This window comes from Lytechinus variegatus, chromosome 15 (genome assembly GCF_018143015.1).
Source record: "Lytechinus variegatus isolate NC3 chromosome 15, Lvar_3.0, whole genome shotgun sequence".
Lineage (NCBI taxonomy): Eukaryota > Metazoa > Echinodermata > Echinoidea > Temnopleuroida > Toxopneustidae > Lytechinus > Lytechinus variegatus.
In genome coordinates this window covers 23078491-23097589 of record NC_054754.1, presented here as the reverse complement: position 1 = coordinate 23097589, position 19099 = coordinate 23078491, and the positions used below count along the sequence as shown (strand labels likewise).

The 19099-nt window shown below is 37.0% G+C and overlaps 1 protein-coding gene across 1 annotated transcript in view; it reads left to right on the top strand.

Moving 5' to 3' along the window:
* The window catches only part of LOC121428891 (sodium- and chloride-dependent neutral and basic amino acid transporter B(0+)-like), a 32058-nt gene extending 14349 nt beyond the window's left edge, over window positions 1–17709 (top strand). The window contains exons 5-16 of the mRNA XM_041625767.1: window positions 1152–1308; window positions 1864–1995; window positions 2549–2891; window positions 3348–3480; window positions 3880–4014; window positions 5753–5856; window positions 8010–8134; window positions 9861–9973; window positions 10575–10703; window positions 11942–12157; window positions 13204–13368; window positions 14744–17709. Coding sequence (XP_041481701.1) covers window positions 1152–1308; window positions 1864–1995; window positions 2549–2891; window positions 3348–3480; window positions 3880–4014; window positions 5753–5856; window positions 8010–8134; window positions 9861–9973; window positions 10575–10703; window positions 11942–12157; window positions 13204–13368; window positions 14744–14989 — 1998 coding nt within the window. The 3' untranslated portion in view covers window positions 14990–17709. The remainder of the gene's footprint in view (window positions 1–1151; window positions 1309–1863; window positions 1996–2548; window positions 2892–3347; window positions 3481–3879; window positions 4015–5752; window positions 5857–8009; window positions 8135–9860; window positions 9974–10574; window positions 10704–11941; window positions 12158–13203; window positions 13369–14743) is intronic.
* The last annotated feature ends 1390 nt before the right edge of the window (window positions 17710–19099 follow it).

Sequence of the window (19099 nt, the reverse complement as noted above, 5' to 3'; positions counted from 1 at the left end):
AACTTGAAATAAGATTCTATCCTTATAATTAGTTCTTTGCTATGGCCATCGGGTGTTTATATTCTTTAAAGGAAATCGATCAACATGGTTTCGTATTTTGTTTTCCCTGTTTGAATTTCGTGTTCGTTACAAATATATACCGCTTCTCCTTTTATCTGATTATTAATAGCCGATCGCTTTTTCATAATACTTCTACAAGGTAGTATATAAGGTCGAGGCGGCCCTTGTCAATTCACGACTTCCCGAATAGAATAGCCTCCCTGAATAGAAGCATTAGTATCCCGAGATGCCTCAAGGCGCAATCTAAGCAGACAGTTGTGAAAAGGCATCTATTGTAATCGTTACGTAACCAGTAAAGGAATGTTAGGCTATATAAAGATGAAGATTCCTCTATTCAACCGATTTCTGCCCATGGTATATACATGTACAGGGAATCATTATCATGGACTTTAACATAATATATAAATACTCCTGCATAATAATGTCCTTAAAACTTATAGTTATCATACTCAAGTCACAATACGAATGTGTTTAATCAAGGTATTTAACAAAATTAATTAAAAGAAAATCATAGTCTATGTTATTTCAATTGACCCTGGGGTATTAATTCTGTTATTATAAATTTATACATTAAAAAAATGGAACGCACTGTATTTACAAATAACTGCTATTGATAGTTAGCTTTAACTTCGAATGATAATAAAAAAAAAGCAGGACTAAGTAAGGGAATGGGGCATCGGCCCCATGATTTGGATTCAAATGATTAAGAGAGATAAAAAAAACCCTTAAAAAACGAGGAAGAAACAGGAGAGAGAGAAGAGTATCGAAAGAGTGCACTATATACATTGCTTTTGTTTTTGGATCTCTCTCTCTCTGTGTTGCTTAAAATAATTTTATACAGAGGTGGGAGCATCATAGTTTAACACGAAACACTCATTTTATATAACTTTATTGTTAATCATTTTATTTTGTTCCCTTAAAATAGAAGAAAAAAATCCATGTGACTCATTTTTCATTCATTAATTGTGAAATATCTGCATTCCATCTCCTCCCCCCTCTCTCACTTTCGGTCTCATTCTCTCTCTGTCTGTCTCTCTCTATTGGTCTATCTATCTGTCAATCTCATTCGTCAATCCCCTTCTGTCCACCAGACCGATGGCGGGGGTGAGAAGGAGTTTGAAGGGGACGAGAACGAGGAGCGCGGTAACTGGAGCAACAAGATGGACTTCGTCCTGTCGTGTCTCGGGTATGCCGTGGGCCTGGGAAACGTCTGGAGGTTCCCTTACCTGGCCTACCGAAACGGAGGAGGTAAGAATCTAAATTCACTCTTAACGGAGTGACTTTCAGAGTGGATTCGGAGAGATGTTGTCTATTTCCAGAGTGACACTATTAACCACCTAGAGACTTTCTCTTTAATCGATCCCAGTCAATGTTTTTTTATCTCATGAATTTTTTATTCAAAATAAAATACGAAAAACAATTCATTTAACAGACAAAGTAAATAAAAAGCAAACCTGTTTACAACATTGTGTACTATCATCTAATGGTAAACAAACTTGATTCTTTCGACTAAGAACTCGCTCAATTACACAACATTTCAATATATTCTTAAAAGAAATAAGAGATATCCCTCACAACGTGTCGATAATATCAATTGCGCATGAGAAAACAATTTAAAGTAGAATATTATGTGACAATCTAGTGTGTTCCTCTTTGTTTTTAAGGGATGATGTACGTATTTCCTGTAGGAAAATTGATGACATTTGTACCTTTTTATAGCATACTTGAGATTGATCGGATCAACGTACCTTTGTCAAAACAAGGCTCAGTTAACACAATTTCTCTTGCAATATGTCGTTTCAGGTGCGTTCTTAATTCCCTACACAATAATGTTGTTTTTCGCTGGTCTACCGCTTTTCCTGATGGAAGTATCGTTTGGCCAGTACTGCAGTTTGGGTCCCATCTCAATATGGAGGTCCGTGCCGATCGCCAGAGGTGAGTCAGCGAAATGTATTTAAGTTCCGCTACCGTATCAATCAATATATGGTTTTATGAACATATACAATACATGTAATTCCTATAATCACTTCGGAGGGGCATAGACCCCAAAATTACCTGGACTATAAGCAAAAAAGGGGTAAAAGACAGAAAATGGAAAGAAAATTATGATATAATTTTCTGAATATAGTGTCAAATCTATAACAAAATCAGATTTTTGTATTGAAAATTATAAATTATCTACACATGTATCTATCTATCTATCTATCTCTATCTATCTACCTATCTATCCGTTCGCTTTCTTTTTTTCTTGCATTCGCTCTTCCTTTCTTTCTTTCTTTCTTTCTTTCTCTCTCTCTCTCTCTTTCCTTCCTTCCTTCCTTCTTTTTTCCTTCCTTCCTTCTTCTTTCCTTCCTTCCTTCCTTCCTTTCTTTCTTTCTTTCTTTCTATGTGATACATATCCATCCTTCCAACCGTCCATCCTTCCATCCATCCATCCATCCTTCCATCCATCCTTCTTTCTTATTCTTTTCTACATTCCCCATTCCAGGCATCGGCTACTGCCAAATGTTCACGGCCTGCATCCAAGGCGTGTACTACAACGTCATCATCATGTACACCGTCTATTACTTCTTCGCGTCGTTCACCAGTAAACTCCCCTGGATCGGGTGCGCCAATCCCTGGAACAATGTCCGGTGCTACGACCTCTACAACGACTGCGTCGACAACGGGGGCATCATCGCCACCAACGGGAGCTGTCTCCACCTCGACTCCCTCAACGATACTACTCTTAGTTTTTACAACGTAACGAGTAACCTGGGAGGTTATAATCTCTCTGGTTACACCGATCCGCTGGGAGGGAAAAGGGAGCTTGCCAGTGAACAGTATTGGAAGTAAGAATCTGTAAAAGAAAGTAAATAATTTCGAGTCTTTTAAATAAAATGTCTAATATAATTAAGTGAAGAATTCATTCTAAATTACAAGGATTTGAAATAAATCTATATCGGCTGTGAATGTTACTTTTACAATTGAAACTTGTGGATTGAAATATAAGCCTAAAAGTTTTGAATTGAAATCTTATGAGACTTAACCCTTAAATTAAAAATGAATAAAAACTGTATCCACAGCCGATCTGGATTTTATTTTAAATCCTTGAAATTTATAGTGTAATCATGGTGATAATGGCATATTTTACAGTGATCTCTTCTTATTGAAAAGAATTTGATGGAAACATTGTCTTGAAACGTGCAAAACTAAATAAATATACCATACAATTTCTGTAAGACTTGTGAGACTCCTACCACCCCCCCCCCATTATGATGTAAATGTATACCACTTTTTTCCCCCAGAAATGCCGTCCTCCAAGAGTCGGACACAATGAACGAGCCTGGTGGTGTCATCTGGCAGCTAGCGTTGTGTCTACTTGTTGCTTGGATTATAGTCTTATTATGCCTTGTCAGAGGAATCAAATCTTCCGGAAAGGTAACCGTCGTCGCGATTGTTGTACTTTATATTTTTTACTCGTGTGTGCATGAAATTGGAATTGTGCAATGCTCTTTATTAAGAACCTTTACAGTGATTGTTTAGAAGTTTAAACCATGCTTGATTTATTGACAATTAAACACTAAAAATTAAACTTTGTTGTTTAAGATTCAAACTCTTGTTTAAACTATTTAAATAAGTATACTGTAATGTTCATATAGTAAATAGCGTTGTATAAAATTTTAAACAGCGTTTTTACCATGTAGTGTATGTTATATGGTCGACTGCTTAGATTTTCTTTATGTCCACTCCGTATATGTCCGATTTGTTGAAAAGAACGACTGACGCTCTTTGTCATTATCCTTTTGATTATTTTAATTTACTCTTTTTTCATGACAGGTTGTGTACTTCACAGCTACCTTCCCTTACGCCGTTCTCTTCATTCTTCTTATTCGTGGTGTGACGTTACCAGGGGCAGGAGACGGGATTCGTTTCTTTACCGTCCCAGACTTCAGCAGACTAAGCGATGCAAAGGTAAAATACTTCCCGAGATGGGAGCACAGTCTTTGGTGTTACTCGCTTATTACTCTTAAGGCGACCGCACACCTTACGATTGGTCTGCGACTCAATTTTGGAATAAAACGCATTAGAATTTGATATTAATATTAAGACTTGGAATATCTTTCTGTGTATTGTTTGAAATCATTGTACGAATACCTATTTTCAAATCTGTGACTATGCCATTATCCTTCTTAGAATAAAAGCAAAAATAATACCTAGTCGTAATGACGTCATAGCAGTCGTAGGATTGGCTACGATTTGAAACCAATTTGGCCTTTACTCCAAAATTAAGGGTTGCAATCTTTCAAAATGGTTATATTAGTATTCTTTTAATTAATTTTAACCTCAAATAAAATTATATGTTCCATTTAATTTTCAGAAAATGAGCAAAATGCGATTTGTTCCAAAATTGGATCGCGAGCAGTCGTAAGGTGTGCGGTGGCCTGTACAGGAATACTCCCGTCTCCCCATTCAAATTACTTTATGCCATTCTAGAATTAAAGTTTTTGTTTTAAATAAATATATGTTTATTGGAATGACCGTAAAAGATTATTGGGTATTAACCATTATCTTATTACTTCAGATATAATTATTAATGCTTGTATCCTTTTTATATTCTCCATTTTCAGAAAGAACATTTTTGTAGGAAGAAATAAATGAACTGGAAAATTGAAAGTGTGTGTGTGGGGGGGGGGGATGGCTGAGCCGAAAGTGGGGGAGGGGGTAGACCATGCAAAGAATCACAATTAGGTAGTAATTTGTACGATTTTGTACATGGTTCTGAAAAAAGTGGGGGCAGCTGAAGCCCCCCCCCCGATTCCGTGGCCCCTGTAACAGTGGCGGATCCGGGGGGGAGGGGCACATCCGGCACGTGCTCCCTTTTGAAGTCACAGCCAATTAATATACACAAGAGAGGATTCTTTCTCTGTTTGCTTATCAAATTTTTCAAGGGAAAATGTGCCCACCCCCAAATGGAAAATGTTGGATCTGCCCCTACTTGTGAAGAACAGTAAAATAGAAATATATAACTTTTTGTTATGGAAATTCGACAAAGTTCGTGAATTAATTTTAAACAAAAAACTCAAATCATGGAGCTTGCTGACACAGAGGGTGTAAACAATGGCTATATCCACATCTACCGTAGATAGCTAATAAACTGTCAAAGTTTGTAGAGTAAATGATGATCTAATTGTACCATCGGTAAAAGTAATGATGATGATAATCACAATGATTATGATAATGATAACAATAATGATGATGATAATAACAATAATTATGATAACAATAATGATGTCAAAATACTTATAAAAATATAGCGTTAACACTCCTTTATCAGAAGTCTCTATACTAGACGCTCTGCGATAAATGGGGCATATGTAACTTCCGTCGCTTTAACAGAGCAGCCGTTACGCCCTCAGCGCTTCAAGAAATACATTCCTACAATTTCGCATTGCTGCAAGTGGGGACCATTTTTGTGTACTTATTTAAAGAAAAATACCAATTTCCCAACTATTCTGATCTGTTAAATGATAGTTAATGCATTAATTACATTTTCCTCTTTTCTTTTTTCATCTATTATTTTTTTCCTTTTAACTCTTTCGATTATTACTTGAAAAATAAATGGGGGGGGGGAGACCCGGTTGTCCCTCTTCCAACAGTTGCACCAACTTCTAAATTAATAATCATATATTTCTCTTTATTTTTGTTTCAGGTTTGGCAGGATGCAGCTATCCAGATTTTCTATTCCCTCAGTGCAGCCGGAGGTGGTCTAGTCACCTTGTCATCTTATAACAAATTCCACAACAACTGTTATTTGTGAGTAAATCATTTTGAGCTTCTTATGCTAAAGCTTAACTAAAGTTTCACTAAAGCTTAATTTAAGCTTAACTTAAGCTCGTACGACTTACATTACGGTTGTATATAAGAGATGTCTCCAGATCATCGCACGCTAAATCAAATAAAATTGGAATCATTTATATAGTTTAAAATATTGTCCTGGACGGCCAAAATTATAATTTTAATTAAATCCTTGATCTTATCTACAAGGTATTTTAATGATTGCTACGATTGCCGGCAATTTTCTTTTCTTACCTTTTCAAAGAGCGCTTATAGGGTCGCATAAGTTTGGTAGTGATATGCACTGTAGCACGTACTAGATAGATATTATCATAATTATTGTTATTATTATTACTTTTATTGAATATTGAGAATGTTTACCAAGTCGTTATTGGGTGGAAAAGTTAGTATGGGGGTGTCTTTCATGCAGCAGTGTAGCAGTGTCCAGAAGCATTTCATAAGTAATTGCTGAAAAGTTTGATATTCAATGTACATTGCTCAGACACATTCAGCTCTGGACCATTGCTATTGAAACTGTACCGGAATCTTTTCACCAAATGTATTTTCATATTCATTGTTATTTTTATGGTATAGTCTCGTAATAAATATCTGTGGTAAGAAATCATTCCATTCTACAATTTGAATATATCACAACCAAGGAACGCCAACCGGTGGGCTTCCAAACTTGTATTCCACAAGATCAACCGACCATTGTTTCTCTCTTAATGTTTAGGAGGGTTCCCATTAATATTATTTTCATTCATATAGGCCTACATATTATGCACTTTAAATTCAAAGGATATAAAATAAATCAGGATCGGCTACAATAGTAAACCCTACTCAAAACCTACCTGTTTAAAGGGGAATGAAACCTTTGGAACAAATATAGGCTTGTGTAGAAACAGAAAAATCAAAGAATAAGAATAAAAGTTTGAGAAAAATCGGACAGATAATGAGAAAGTTATGAGCATTTGAATATTGCAATCACTAATGCTATGGAGATCCTCCCATTGGCAATGCGACGAGGATGTGTGATGTCACTGATGAACAACTTTCCCTTTGGTGGACTATGAAATACCCTCAAAATGTCTCTTTTTGCTTTTTCTTACGATGATACAAACTCTTTATCCATTATGTATTCTTAAAAATATGTATTACATGCCCTCATGTAGAAAGAACACATGATCTATGGATAGATGTGATAAAAGAGGCAATTCAAGTGAAATACATACTAAAGTAATGGGGAGAGTTGTTCATCAGTGACATCACACATCTTTGTCGCATTGCCAATTTGCTATCTCCATAGCAATAGTGATCGCAATATTCAAATGCTCATAACTTTCTCATTATTTGTCCGATTTTTCTCAAACTTTTGTTGATCTGTTTCTTTGATTTTTCTGTTTTCACACAAGCTATCTTGTTCCAATGGTTTCATTCTCCTTTAAAGTTGTGGGTCGGTCAATTGGATGTGCACACCAGTTTTGATATTTGATTATTACAATAGTTGTATTACCTGTTTCATTATCCCCTGCCACTTTTTTTTAACCCAAGTACAAACCATAAACAGAACATAGTGCGCTTAGAAACACCAGTAGTGACCGCCTTATAAATGTTATGTATTATTATTATTAATAGTAACCATTCGAACACTAGTATAAGATTTAGATTTTTGAATATACAGCTGAAATATTTCATTTTAAATCTTTTTAGATATAATGTTCAGTCCTTAAGATTCAATATTAAATCCGATATTCGGCTGGTCGCTACATCATGATAGCCAATCTGGATTCTGTTTCGTTATACAGTGTTAACATTCCCTGTTGTTTAGTGGACGATATACATGTATACCGACATGTTGGCTCAGTTGGTAGAGCGTCCGTCTCAAAACCGGGAGGCTGGTAGTTTATGCACCGGCCGCGTCAGACCAAAAGACTTAAAAGATGGGAGTTGCTGGCTGCTATCCTATTGGCGTTCAACCATTCAAGGCATAGCGCTATGTTAATCTGGCGCTGCTCAGTGGTTGCCTTGCCCACGAATGGGCAAAAAGAATTTTATTTTATTATTCTATTTTCAGATTTTATTTCGAACAATAAAATATTGATTTTCATTTATTTCTGATTTTTTTTCAACAGTGACTCGTTGTTTGTGGCCATTGCCAATTGTTGCACCAGTGTTTTTGCCGGTTTCGTGATCTTTTCCATCGTTGGTTTCATGGCTCACGAACTCAACCAGCCTGTCGAAACCGTAGTTCAACAAGGTACGATATCGACGATATCGAAAGACGTCAGAGACCGCAAAAAAAAAAAACATATGATTTCGGTTCAGTAGGTCTAGTGAACGCTTAAATCTAAATGATTTTGCTTGTGTGAAATCATGGATAGCGAGAGCCGTGGAAATACCGTTTATAAAACGACCATCTAGTTGTAATCTTTTGAATTGTCAGCCCCCCCTACACTTCCTAAACCATGTTTACTCTTCATCAGCCCCTGGGAAGATACTTTTTTAATCATAGCAAATTCAAGTCAAGTACTTTGTCATCGAACTTTGAAGCACGGAAAAGTTGTTTTCTAAGACATTGTCAAAACTGCCCTACTAAAAAAAAAACAGTGTCCCACAGTATGTGCCACAGTGTGTTCAGAGTGTGGAACACAATGCGAAATCACCTTCACACTGTACAATTTGAGCATTTCAACAGGGTGAATCACGTATTCAAATAGTCCACGTGTGAATACGCTGTGAACAGCCACACTGTCGAGGTTTCCACAGTGTGAAAATTACTCACACTGTTGAATATGAGCATTTTGACAGTGTGAATAATATTTTCATACAGTCACACACTGTGAACACACCGTAATCACACTGTGAGACACTGTGTACTTTCCCGCACTGTCGAGGTGTCCATGCACAGTGTGAAAATAATTCACATTGTTGAATCTGAGCATTTTGACAGTGTGGATAATATTTTCATATAGTCCCCACTGTGAACACACTGTTATCACACTGTGAGACACTGTGTACTTTCCCGCAATATCGAGGTGTCCATGTACAGTGTGAAAATAACTCACACTGTTGAATATGAGCATTTTGACAGTGTGGATAATATTTTCATATAGTCCCCACTGTGAACACACTGTTATCACACTGTGAGACACTGTGTACTTTCCCGCAATATCGAGGTGTCCATGCACAGTGTGAAAATAACTCACACTGTTGAATATGAGCATTTTGACAGTGTGGATAATATTTTCATATAGTCCCCACTGTGAACACACTGTTATCACACTGTGAGACACTGTGTACTTTCCCGCACTATCGAGGTGTCCATGCACAGTGTGAAAATAACTCACACTGTTGAATATGAGCATTTTGACAGTGTGGATAATATTTTCATATAGTCCCCACTGTGAACACACTGTTATCACACTGTGAGACACTGTGTACTTTCCCGCAATATCGAGGTGTCCATGCACAGTGTGAAAATAACTCACACTGTTGAATATGAGCATTTTGACAGTGTGGATAATATTTTCATACAGTCCACACTGTTATCACACTGTGTTCTTTCCCACACTATCGAGGTGTCCACAGTGTGGAAATATATTCACACTGTTGAATATAAGCATTTTAACAGAGTGAATAATATTTTCACAAAGTCCACACTGTGAACACACTGTGATCAGACTGTGTGGTACTGTTCTTTCCATCAGGGTGAGCTGAATCTAAAAGATCACACGAACATGATAATGCAGATTAAGCTTTTCGACATGCAGTAAAAAAAACCCAACAACAAACCTTTAAAAGTATGGAGTTAAAAATCTGAAGAATTCATAAATATATACATTCCTTGATTGGTGGATTTATTGAAACAACAGCAAACCTCTGAATCTATTCAGTTGAAAATTTGAAGAGTTTTAAATATGCATTACATATGACAATAATTGATGGATTTATCGATTCTTGATTTCTCCTTCACACACACATAGGATTTGGTCTTGCGTTCATCGCCTACCCGGCCGCAGTAGCCCGCATGCCCGTCTCCCCTCTCTGGTCATTGCTATTCTTCGGCATGCTGATAACACTCGGACTGGACAGTCAGGTAAGGGAAGCCTCTGTGTAAAGAGTTGCGATCGAACGCAACACCAATGATCAAACCCAACTTAAATTTCGACAAATCACAAACGCGAATTTGGATTTGCGTTTGATTTTTTTATATTGTGAGTTGCGTTCGAATGCAAATCAAATCAAACTGGCTACAAGTTTTGTTTCATGAATTGGAATAACGTTCATAATCAAATCTGGACATGGTGTCTCAGAGGTATATTTATATACATAATAAAGAGCTCCCCGCCTAAAACCAGAGGTCATAGCTTCAGTACCCAAGTCATACCAAAGAATAACAACATAATTGTATACTTAAAATTGCCAGGGACCGGCTAGTAGAATAGAAAAGGGTTTAACATCATTTTACATCATACATGGCCCGCTGGTAGATTGACTTAGGGCTAAAGTAGCTACTCTTTGGAGTGAGATATGTCATAATTGGTGTTTTTAGTCGAATCGATATTATGACTAGACAAGGCTTTTCTCATTCAAAACACAACACCAAATGGTATATTAAATAAGTGAAATGAGACTGAAATAAAAAAAAAAGAATTGTTAAATAATCCTTATGATTATTTTTTTTTTTCGTTTTACAGTTCGCTATCATGGAAAATCTGGTGACGGCCATTGTGGACGAAATACCTCGGCTCCGTAAGAAGAAGACGTACGTGCTGATGACTGCATGCGGTATCATGTATATCATGGGATTCAGCTGTATTACTCATGTAAGGAGAATGAACAACATCACATTATTCTCCTCCATTGGAGAAGTGCATTCTCTATTGTCTTCTGCAGATGTAGGCCTGTAATAGAGTAAAGATTTAGTCCTAAACTGCACCACATATACGCAAACAACCAGTGTGTTAAAATTTGTGTATTGGTTGTGTGTGAAGGTGCGGATGTGTTTGTGGGTTTGCGTATATGCTTGTGTGAAAGAGAGAGAGAGAGGGGGGGGAATGTTGGAGAAAGAGGAGACCTAAGATGGCCGAACTTTTCCCCATGGAATCACTACATTAACTACAATCACTGTCTCTCTCTCTTCCTCTTTCTTTATCCCCATGTAATCGTCCTTTCTAACGACCCCCCCTCCCTCCCTCCTTCCTCTATCTCATCCACCCACATAAATCTTCTGTATCTCCTCCTCTTCCATCCAAGTTCCCTTCGTTTCCTTCTCTTCATTCCTTTCTTGACTAGTAGCCCTTCATCTCTTCATTAATAATCTTGATCTACCTCGAATATTTCACTGTCATATTATCGCCGATTTACATAGAATACCTTTGAGGAATTTCGCAACAGCGGCGCAGAGCGCTCTCCAGAACATAGCAAATCTGTTGCCGAATGTCTGTCATGACAACGGGCAACCAAGAAGTCTTTGTCGAAAATTGGTGAATCAAACCAGCAGTATCATCCTGGACTCTGGACAAACGACTTCATAATTTTCAATCATTCGTCAGCTCCGAAACCTGAGACAAGACTACAAATCTAGTTCCTCAATTGTTGACAAAGACTTCCCAGATGTTCACTGTCATTTTGGCGGGCATTTATAATCCAATTCCTGTGTTCTTGAACTCATTCTACGTCTCGGGGCAAAAATTCCCTATAATCTGGGAGAATTTCATCAACATTTTTGTCCAACAAGTTGCCAGATCAGACAACTTTCTTTGATTTTGATTGGTTGAGAAGCACCGTTACTATGGTAACTGTCGCATAAAACGTCCGACAGATCCTTTCGTGAAACGCTCCTCAGGCATTCATCTCTCCGTAAAAGATCTTGATCCACCTCGAATATTCCATTGCCACATCGCCGCTCTACTTAGAATTATCTCCATCATACAGGTCATATCGTTCTTGAGAACCCTGAATCTATCTCTGACAGCATTGTACTTTCATACGCCATATTCTTCAGTGATTGTTTATTTCAAACTCCGCTATTTTTTGCATCTCCTTTTCCCTATTTCGGTAGACGGGGAGTTACTGGGTGTCCCACCTCGACAGTTACGGCGCCTTCTTCAATTACATCATCTACGCGCTGCTGGAGTGCATCGCGCTGGGCTGGATCTACGGGGTCAAACGTCTCCAAAACGACATTCGAACCATGGTAGGAGACAGATGGGTCGGCCACTGGTCCTTTATGTGGTGGCCACTAAACTGGGCCGCTTTCACGCCAGCCCTCATGTTGGTAAGTAGGACTGAATTTACAATGGATTCCCGTTGAAAAATCAACGCGGAATACCTCTAAAGATTTGAAATAAATCCAGATCCTGTGTTAATGATGTGACCAGCCAGAAAGGGAATTCATTTTTTCTATACTATGCATTTATTTATAAATCTCAAGGATTTAGATTCAAACATGTTAGAATTTAAATCTACAATGTTTAAATCCAAATCTAATGATCGCCTGGTCCCTATAGTCACAGCTGATCCGTATTTATTTCAAATCCTTGAAATTGAGAGTATATATTAGTTCTTCAGATAGATATCATGCATATATTAGGGTATTTTGATATTATTTTACACGACCGTTATATTAATTTACTTGAGAATCATTTCATTACGAATTTCAATAGATCTATGGCATGTTCCATAAGAATTGAATTCTGACTAAATGTCATGCATAAATACCGATGCGCACATGCATATTCCATCAGGGGATTTCAAATATGGTGTTGAAAATTGGCGTTGGTGTTAGATAGATTAGATAGATAGATAAATAAATTGTATACTAGTAGATAGAAATAGTTTATTAAAAGATCATCGCAGCCAAAGGCCGAATTGTGATCAGTTTTACAAACATGCAAGTTACATATAAAGCTCTCGTACAAAGTATCGTACAACCTATTATGTAAATTAGGCCTATGTGATCTTAGGAAAAAAAAGAGTGTCAATTGAGAAAAAGAAAAAAGCAGTGGTAGTAGGTGTGTGAAAAGAAAAAAAAGGAGGGAACTAGACGAATGTAAATGGAATTTGTAAAGGTGTAAGGATGTAAATGGAGAGAATGGAAGAGAGAGAGAGAAGAAAGGGAGGAGAAACCAGGAGAAAAAGAAGAGAACAGATCACGTCCAACACATCTTGACATGAACAGACCATATCCTATGATATTGCGACATCCCCAACCGCATACATATGCATGTAGTTCAAATTATCGTGAAATTCAATTTCAGGATGAGTAATCGTGCAAGTTTTCACAAACGATACACAATTTTACTGCACCTTTCGTTCTTTTAGTTCGTCCTTATGTTCAACTTCTTAAACTGGCAAGAGCCGAGTTATAACGGACCCTTCCCTCCCTGGGCCCGGGCCATCGGGTGGATGGTGACGACCTGTTCATTGATCTGGATTCCCGTCGTGATCATCTACGAGTTCCTCATGGAAGAAGGAACATTCATGGAGGTAAGCCAGGCCGTCATCGTTTTTTACCATTTAGTCAGCAGTCGGCTACTTTCGCCAGTCTCCACCCGGGTTTTTGAACGGGAACCGGGATGAGTGAAGTATTGCTCGGTTATTAAACCGTGCTTAAATGGCATTATGAGCGCATAATGATTAATTTTTTCATTATTACATTTTCTACTTGCTGCTAGTCAGGCCCATATATCTTGGCTATTTTTACTTGTTTTTATATATACTAATTATATCTATATTCTATTGTTATCTGAATTATGATTTTATGTATCATCATTCAATCATTGTCTTTATTATTGATTTCATCATCTTCATCATCATCATCATCATCATCATCATCACAACCATCATCACTACTACCACCACCACCACCACCACCATCATCATCATGTTCATCATCTTGATCGTCACCGTTATCATGATCATTACTGTCATCATCATCATCATCACAACCATCATCATCATCATCACAACCATCATCATCACTACTACCACCACCACCACCACCATCATCATCATGTTCATCATCTTGATCGTCACCGTTATCATGATCATTACTGTCATCATCATCATCATCATCACAACCATCATCATCATCATCATCACAACCATCATCATCATCACTACTACCACTACCACCACCACCATCATCATCATGTTCATCATCTTGATCGTCACCGTTATCATGATCATTACTGTCATCATCATCATCATCATCACAACCATCATCATCATCATCACAACCATCATCATCACTACTACCACTACCACCACCACCACCACCACCATCATCACCATCATGTTCATCATCATGATCGTCAACGTTATCATGATCATTACTGTCATGATCATCACCGTCATCACTATCATCGCCAACTACTCAATAATCATCGTTTTGTGATATTTAATACGATTATCGAACTTTTCTAATTTGTGACGCTGAAGGAGGAGATCGATAGAGGCGAGTATCCAATTGTAGAATATAGTACCGAACCTTATAACCAGCAAGTTTGTGTCGTGACCGAGTGGTCGCCTGACTAAACATGGAAAGTCCGAGGTTCAATCCTCGACCGCAGCACCTATGCCCGGGAGCAAGACGTTTCATCGACAATGCTCTTTTTTTCCAGCATTCAAATAAATGGAAACGCTTTACGCATTCTTGGTAACTAATGGTGCACTAAGTTAGTGAACTGTCGATTAGTGTAGAGAGTGATGATACTATTGCGGGGTTTTTTTATCATAAAAATGGATCATTTCATTTCAGCTGTCATGATACTGGCTCTATCGAAGATCATCAAGGATAAAGAAAGAGATGCAAACATAGATTCTGGTATTAAATTTCATGGCTTTTTCTTTGTTTCCTTAGCGTTGGCGTCTGATTGCGAACCCCATAGACACTTGGGGTCCCGCCCTTTCTCAGTTCCGCCTGGAGTCCTGGAAGGTGCATCATCGAAACGGAACTACGATGGGCGGCCGCCTCGACATCGACGGCAGCGGTCGCCGGTGGCAACCCGGTGAAGTCACGTTCGACGAGGACGACGACGAGAAAGAAGTCGGCACGATAGAAAACGGAGATCAGCCCCCTTCTTATGAATTAGCGAATCCCCTTTAACGGATGTCTACAGAAGTTAGCGTAGGCAGTCCGCCGATTCAATTTGAAGACTGGTACACGCATTCAAAGATGAATTTTACCTGGGATGATGCCTAAATTACGGAGCAGACCGTAATAAGATATGTTATGCGTTTCTGTGGACCTTGATGATTTTGACATTGCGCTACAGAACGGCGAAGACCTCAGAATCCCACAAATGAGAGGGCTTTCATAATGAGAGCGCTCATCTAGCATTTATAGGTCTTCCGACTCCATCACGGGCGATTTTCATTATCAAGGAATAGAAAACTCCGACTAACTTTTAGCTCTTTAAGGAATAATTTTGCAAGGAACTGCATCTCCCGCTCTCGATTGAACTCGTTGTACCGTTAAGCCAGGATCGTGCATCGTAAGTGCTTTGACCCGAGCATTTGAAAGAGCGCCTCCATTCGGTCAAAGCCCTGTTCGAAGCAAAGAGAATATGACATTTTATCTCGATAGATAATGCCTATTTTGGGGGTTGGTCAGTGGCACCATTTAAGCCAAGACAATCCATAAAACCCCCAGAAATACAGTGATGTTTTTTAAAAGCCGTAATGCCTATTTTGTATCAAATAAATATAATGACTTATAGATTAGTTGTTTTTATAATCAAATATTTTCTAACATTGTATAGCTAACTATAGAACTTTCACAGAAGAATGTAAATTTTACATGATGCCATGCTTTTTTATGATGCACAAAGAATGGTTAAATATTCTTTAGTTTTCCAGAAAGTGTTTTTACTAGAGGTTTTCAAGCATTTGTAAGTTTAATTTGCTTGTGACATGTATGGATTAAGTCTAAAGATGGGCTTTCCCGAGGTCTTTCATGTATTTTAAATGACATGTCTCCCTCCCTCTTTTAATCAATAACTTAGGCGAATTTCTAATTGCATTGTACATAATACATATATGGAAATAATATTTACTTTTTTGTTATTGCATTTTCCCCGCTTCTTATTTGCTTCATGTTTGTTTACATTCCTTTCATGGAAAATGTTTTTTTAACCATTTATTGTTCATGTTGATGTTTTCAGCGAAAATCAAATCGTTGATTTAGAATCATTCATCATACACAGGGTACTCAATGACTTTTATGAGAATATTTTATAACATTTTTATTGACTTTTTGTGAGGTTGTCTTTGAAAGAAAGCTTTATAACCAAAAGCGAATGCGAAATTATGAGGTGCTTTGAGTAATGTGTAATGGCTGTTTTCTATATCTCTCGTGCACTTTTCATTTTATTTTTTAAACAAAATATTAGATTTTCTTCGGTTTGTATACTTATGTACATTTATGTGAAGACAGAATATTCCGCCTTTTCACACGATAAAAAAAATCGTATTTTGAATGATGATTCCAGTGCCAAATAAGGCTAATGGCGAATATTTAGCACGTGTGAAGCCAAACAAAAACATGATTAGGATTATGAACGCCTGCAATCATCATTACAATGATGGTTCCAGATTTACGTGTGAAAAGGCCCATTTTGATACCAAGCGAGAGTCCAAATATCTCGCCAAGTTAAAATACACATTTTTATAAGTCAACTTGGCAAGATAACGTATCTCGCCATGTCGACAAATAACCTTTTATAAGTCGACTTGGCGAGATAACAAATCTCGCCATGTCGACATAATAAGGTTATTATGTCGACATGGCAACTTAAAGTATCTCGCCAAGTCGTCAAGTCGATGGCACCTTAAAGGCTCCAAATGAGAAACATTATTTTTTGTCAGTCGACGTGGTTGCGACAGTAATTTTGATGAGGAACGAACGCAACAAAAATCAGGCCTAAAAATACAGTGCGTCCCAGAATAAACGAAACAGAGATTGATCGATGATTTATCATAACTTTTTCTACATCAAATTTCATAAATGGCCCATCATTTTAAAGCTTAGCGTTTCCTCTTTCATGTAAGGAAATCAATATGACCCTTACGTCAGGCATGAGTAAGTAAAAACAGTTTGAAGGGAGGAAACCAAAAAGTCGTTTGGCGAGCTATATCTGAAATTTTCTTTAAAATTTACATATTCAGAAAGGTCATTTCCTGCCCTTTCATATGACACCACAACCAATAAAGATGCCTCAGAAATAAGAAGGTTATGTTCATTTTAACAAGTGCTTGCAATTCAATAATTTCATTCAGCAAACACGTTTGATAGTCATTTTCAGCTAGCTTGAAAAGGTCCATGATTAACATCGACCAAACTGTTCCTTTCATTACCGATCATCCATGCATACATTATTTTGTTACCTCTGTCTAGTGCGAGGAAAGGCAACAATCAAACAAATTTATCTAATGAAATTATTGAAATGCAAGCACTGTCTCAAACGAATATAACTTTCTTATTTCTGAAGCATTTTTATTGGTTGTGGTGTCATATGAAAGGGCAGGAAATGAACCTATCGAATGTGTAAATTTTAAAGGGAATGTCAGATATCTGACTTTTTGATTTCCTCTCTTTAATTTTTATACGTATTCATGCGTGACGAATGGGTTATACTGATTTCATGAAATGAATGAGGAGACCCTAAGCTTTAAAATGATGGGTCATTTATGAAATTTGTTTAAAAATAAGTAATGATAAATCATCGATCAATCTCGGTTTCGTTTATTCTGGGACGCACTGTATAATGTATATTGATGTTTGTCTAATCTTGATAGCCGATGTCTACAACTCCAAGTACACAGTAAGCCTGTTACTCTAATAAAAAGTTGTTTAAACTTTTTAAATAGCTTGTTCAAAAAGTTGTTTAACGATTTTAAGCAATATTTGTTAGACTGACGGGCTTAAAATCATAAACAGCGTTTTTACAGTGATAAACAAGAAAGAAAAGGAAAAACGGAGTTAGTGATAAATTAAGTGTAATTTCGTGAAATTAAAACTTGGTATATAATATTGGATGACTGGGATTCATTTTTATCTATTTTCATCTACATGTCTTTTTTTATATTTCTTGTTTTTTCAGTGGTTTTAGAGTGTCTCAATGAATACATCTTAGATCATGGACAAAACCACGGAGGATTATCTATTGTTACTGGGGTGCTGTGACAATGCTCAGCACCCCCAGTAACAATAGAATAATCCTCCATGGATAGGTCCATAGATCGTTGGAGATTGGAAGATATATTTTTGGTATAAATTTTGATATGAGATTTTGTAAATAAGAACATTACATTCCTTCTCCGTGTATTTTACTCTACATTACGTTATGGGAAGAATGCCTTGGGTATGGAAGGTGCAATGACTTGGCTTATTTACAGATTTCCTACCAAAAATGAATAATTTGATGAATAAACCAATTTTTCCCTGAATTCTTTAAATCGATCCAGCTGTTTTTATTGCTTGCGTCAGTTATCAAAATATTATTGTGATCAATCTTTGAAATTTCGAGGGGAAGTAGTCTCTAAAATATATTTTAGTATTTTAAATACAGTGTTAAATCCCTTGCGATATAGGCCTACGTCTACTCATACGAAAATTACTGCGCAGACTGTATTTTCTCAGTTGTTCTTTTGTGAAAGTTTTTTTTTCGGGCGAAGAACCATAATATACAAAATTACAGATTAATCTATAATGCCTAATGATGCTCCTTTTGAAATATCCATACAGTGAAATTACATTCGTTATTATAAATAAAGCTATAAACGAATGCTTCGGACTGAAAATATTTAATCTAAAAAAATGCTGATGGTTTCATCAAAATCGGATAAAAAATAACGAAGTTATTGAATTTTAAAGTTCAGTAATATCTTGTTAAAACAGTTATTTGCACGTCAACATTGGTCATGAATATTCATTAGGTGATGGGCAGATGTTCCATCCCCACATTCTTTTTTTTCTTATGTCATTACATGAAATCACAATTGTTTAAGTTTTCATACATGTGTAAATGATGTGTCTCTATTATGATTAAACAAGTTGCGGCATAAACAATAGAAAACTAATGCACTTTTAAAATCAGTTGTCAGTCCCATTGTTTTGGTTCATGGTAGATTTTTTTTGAATAAACCTAATTTCATATAATATACATGTACTACAAGGGAACAAGTGGGGATTTGACATCGTCAGCCCACCTAATGA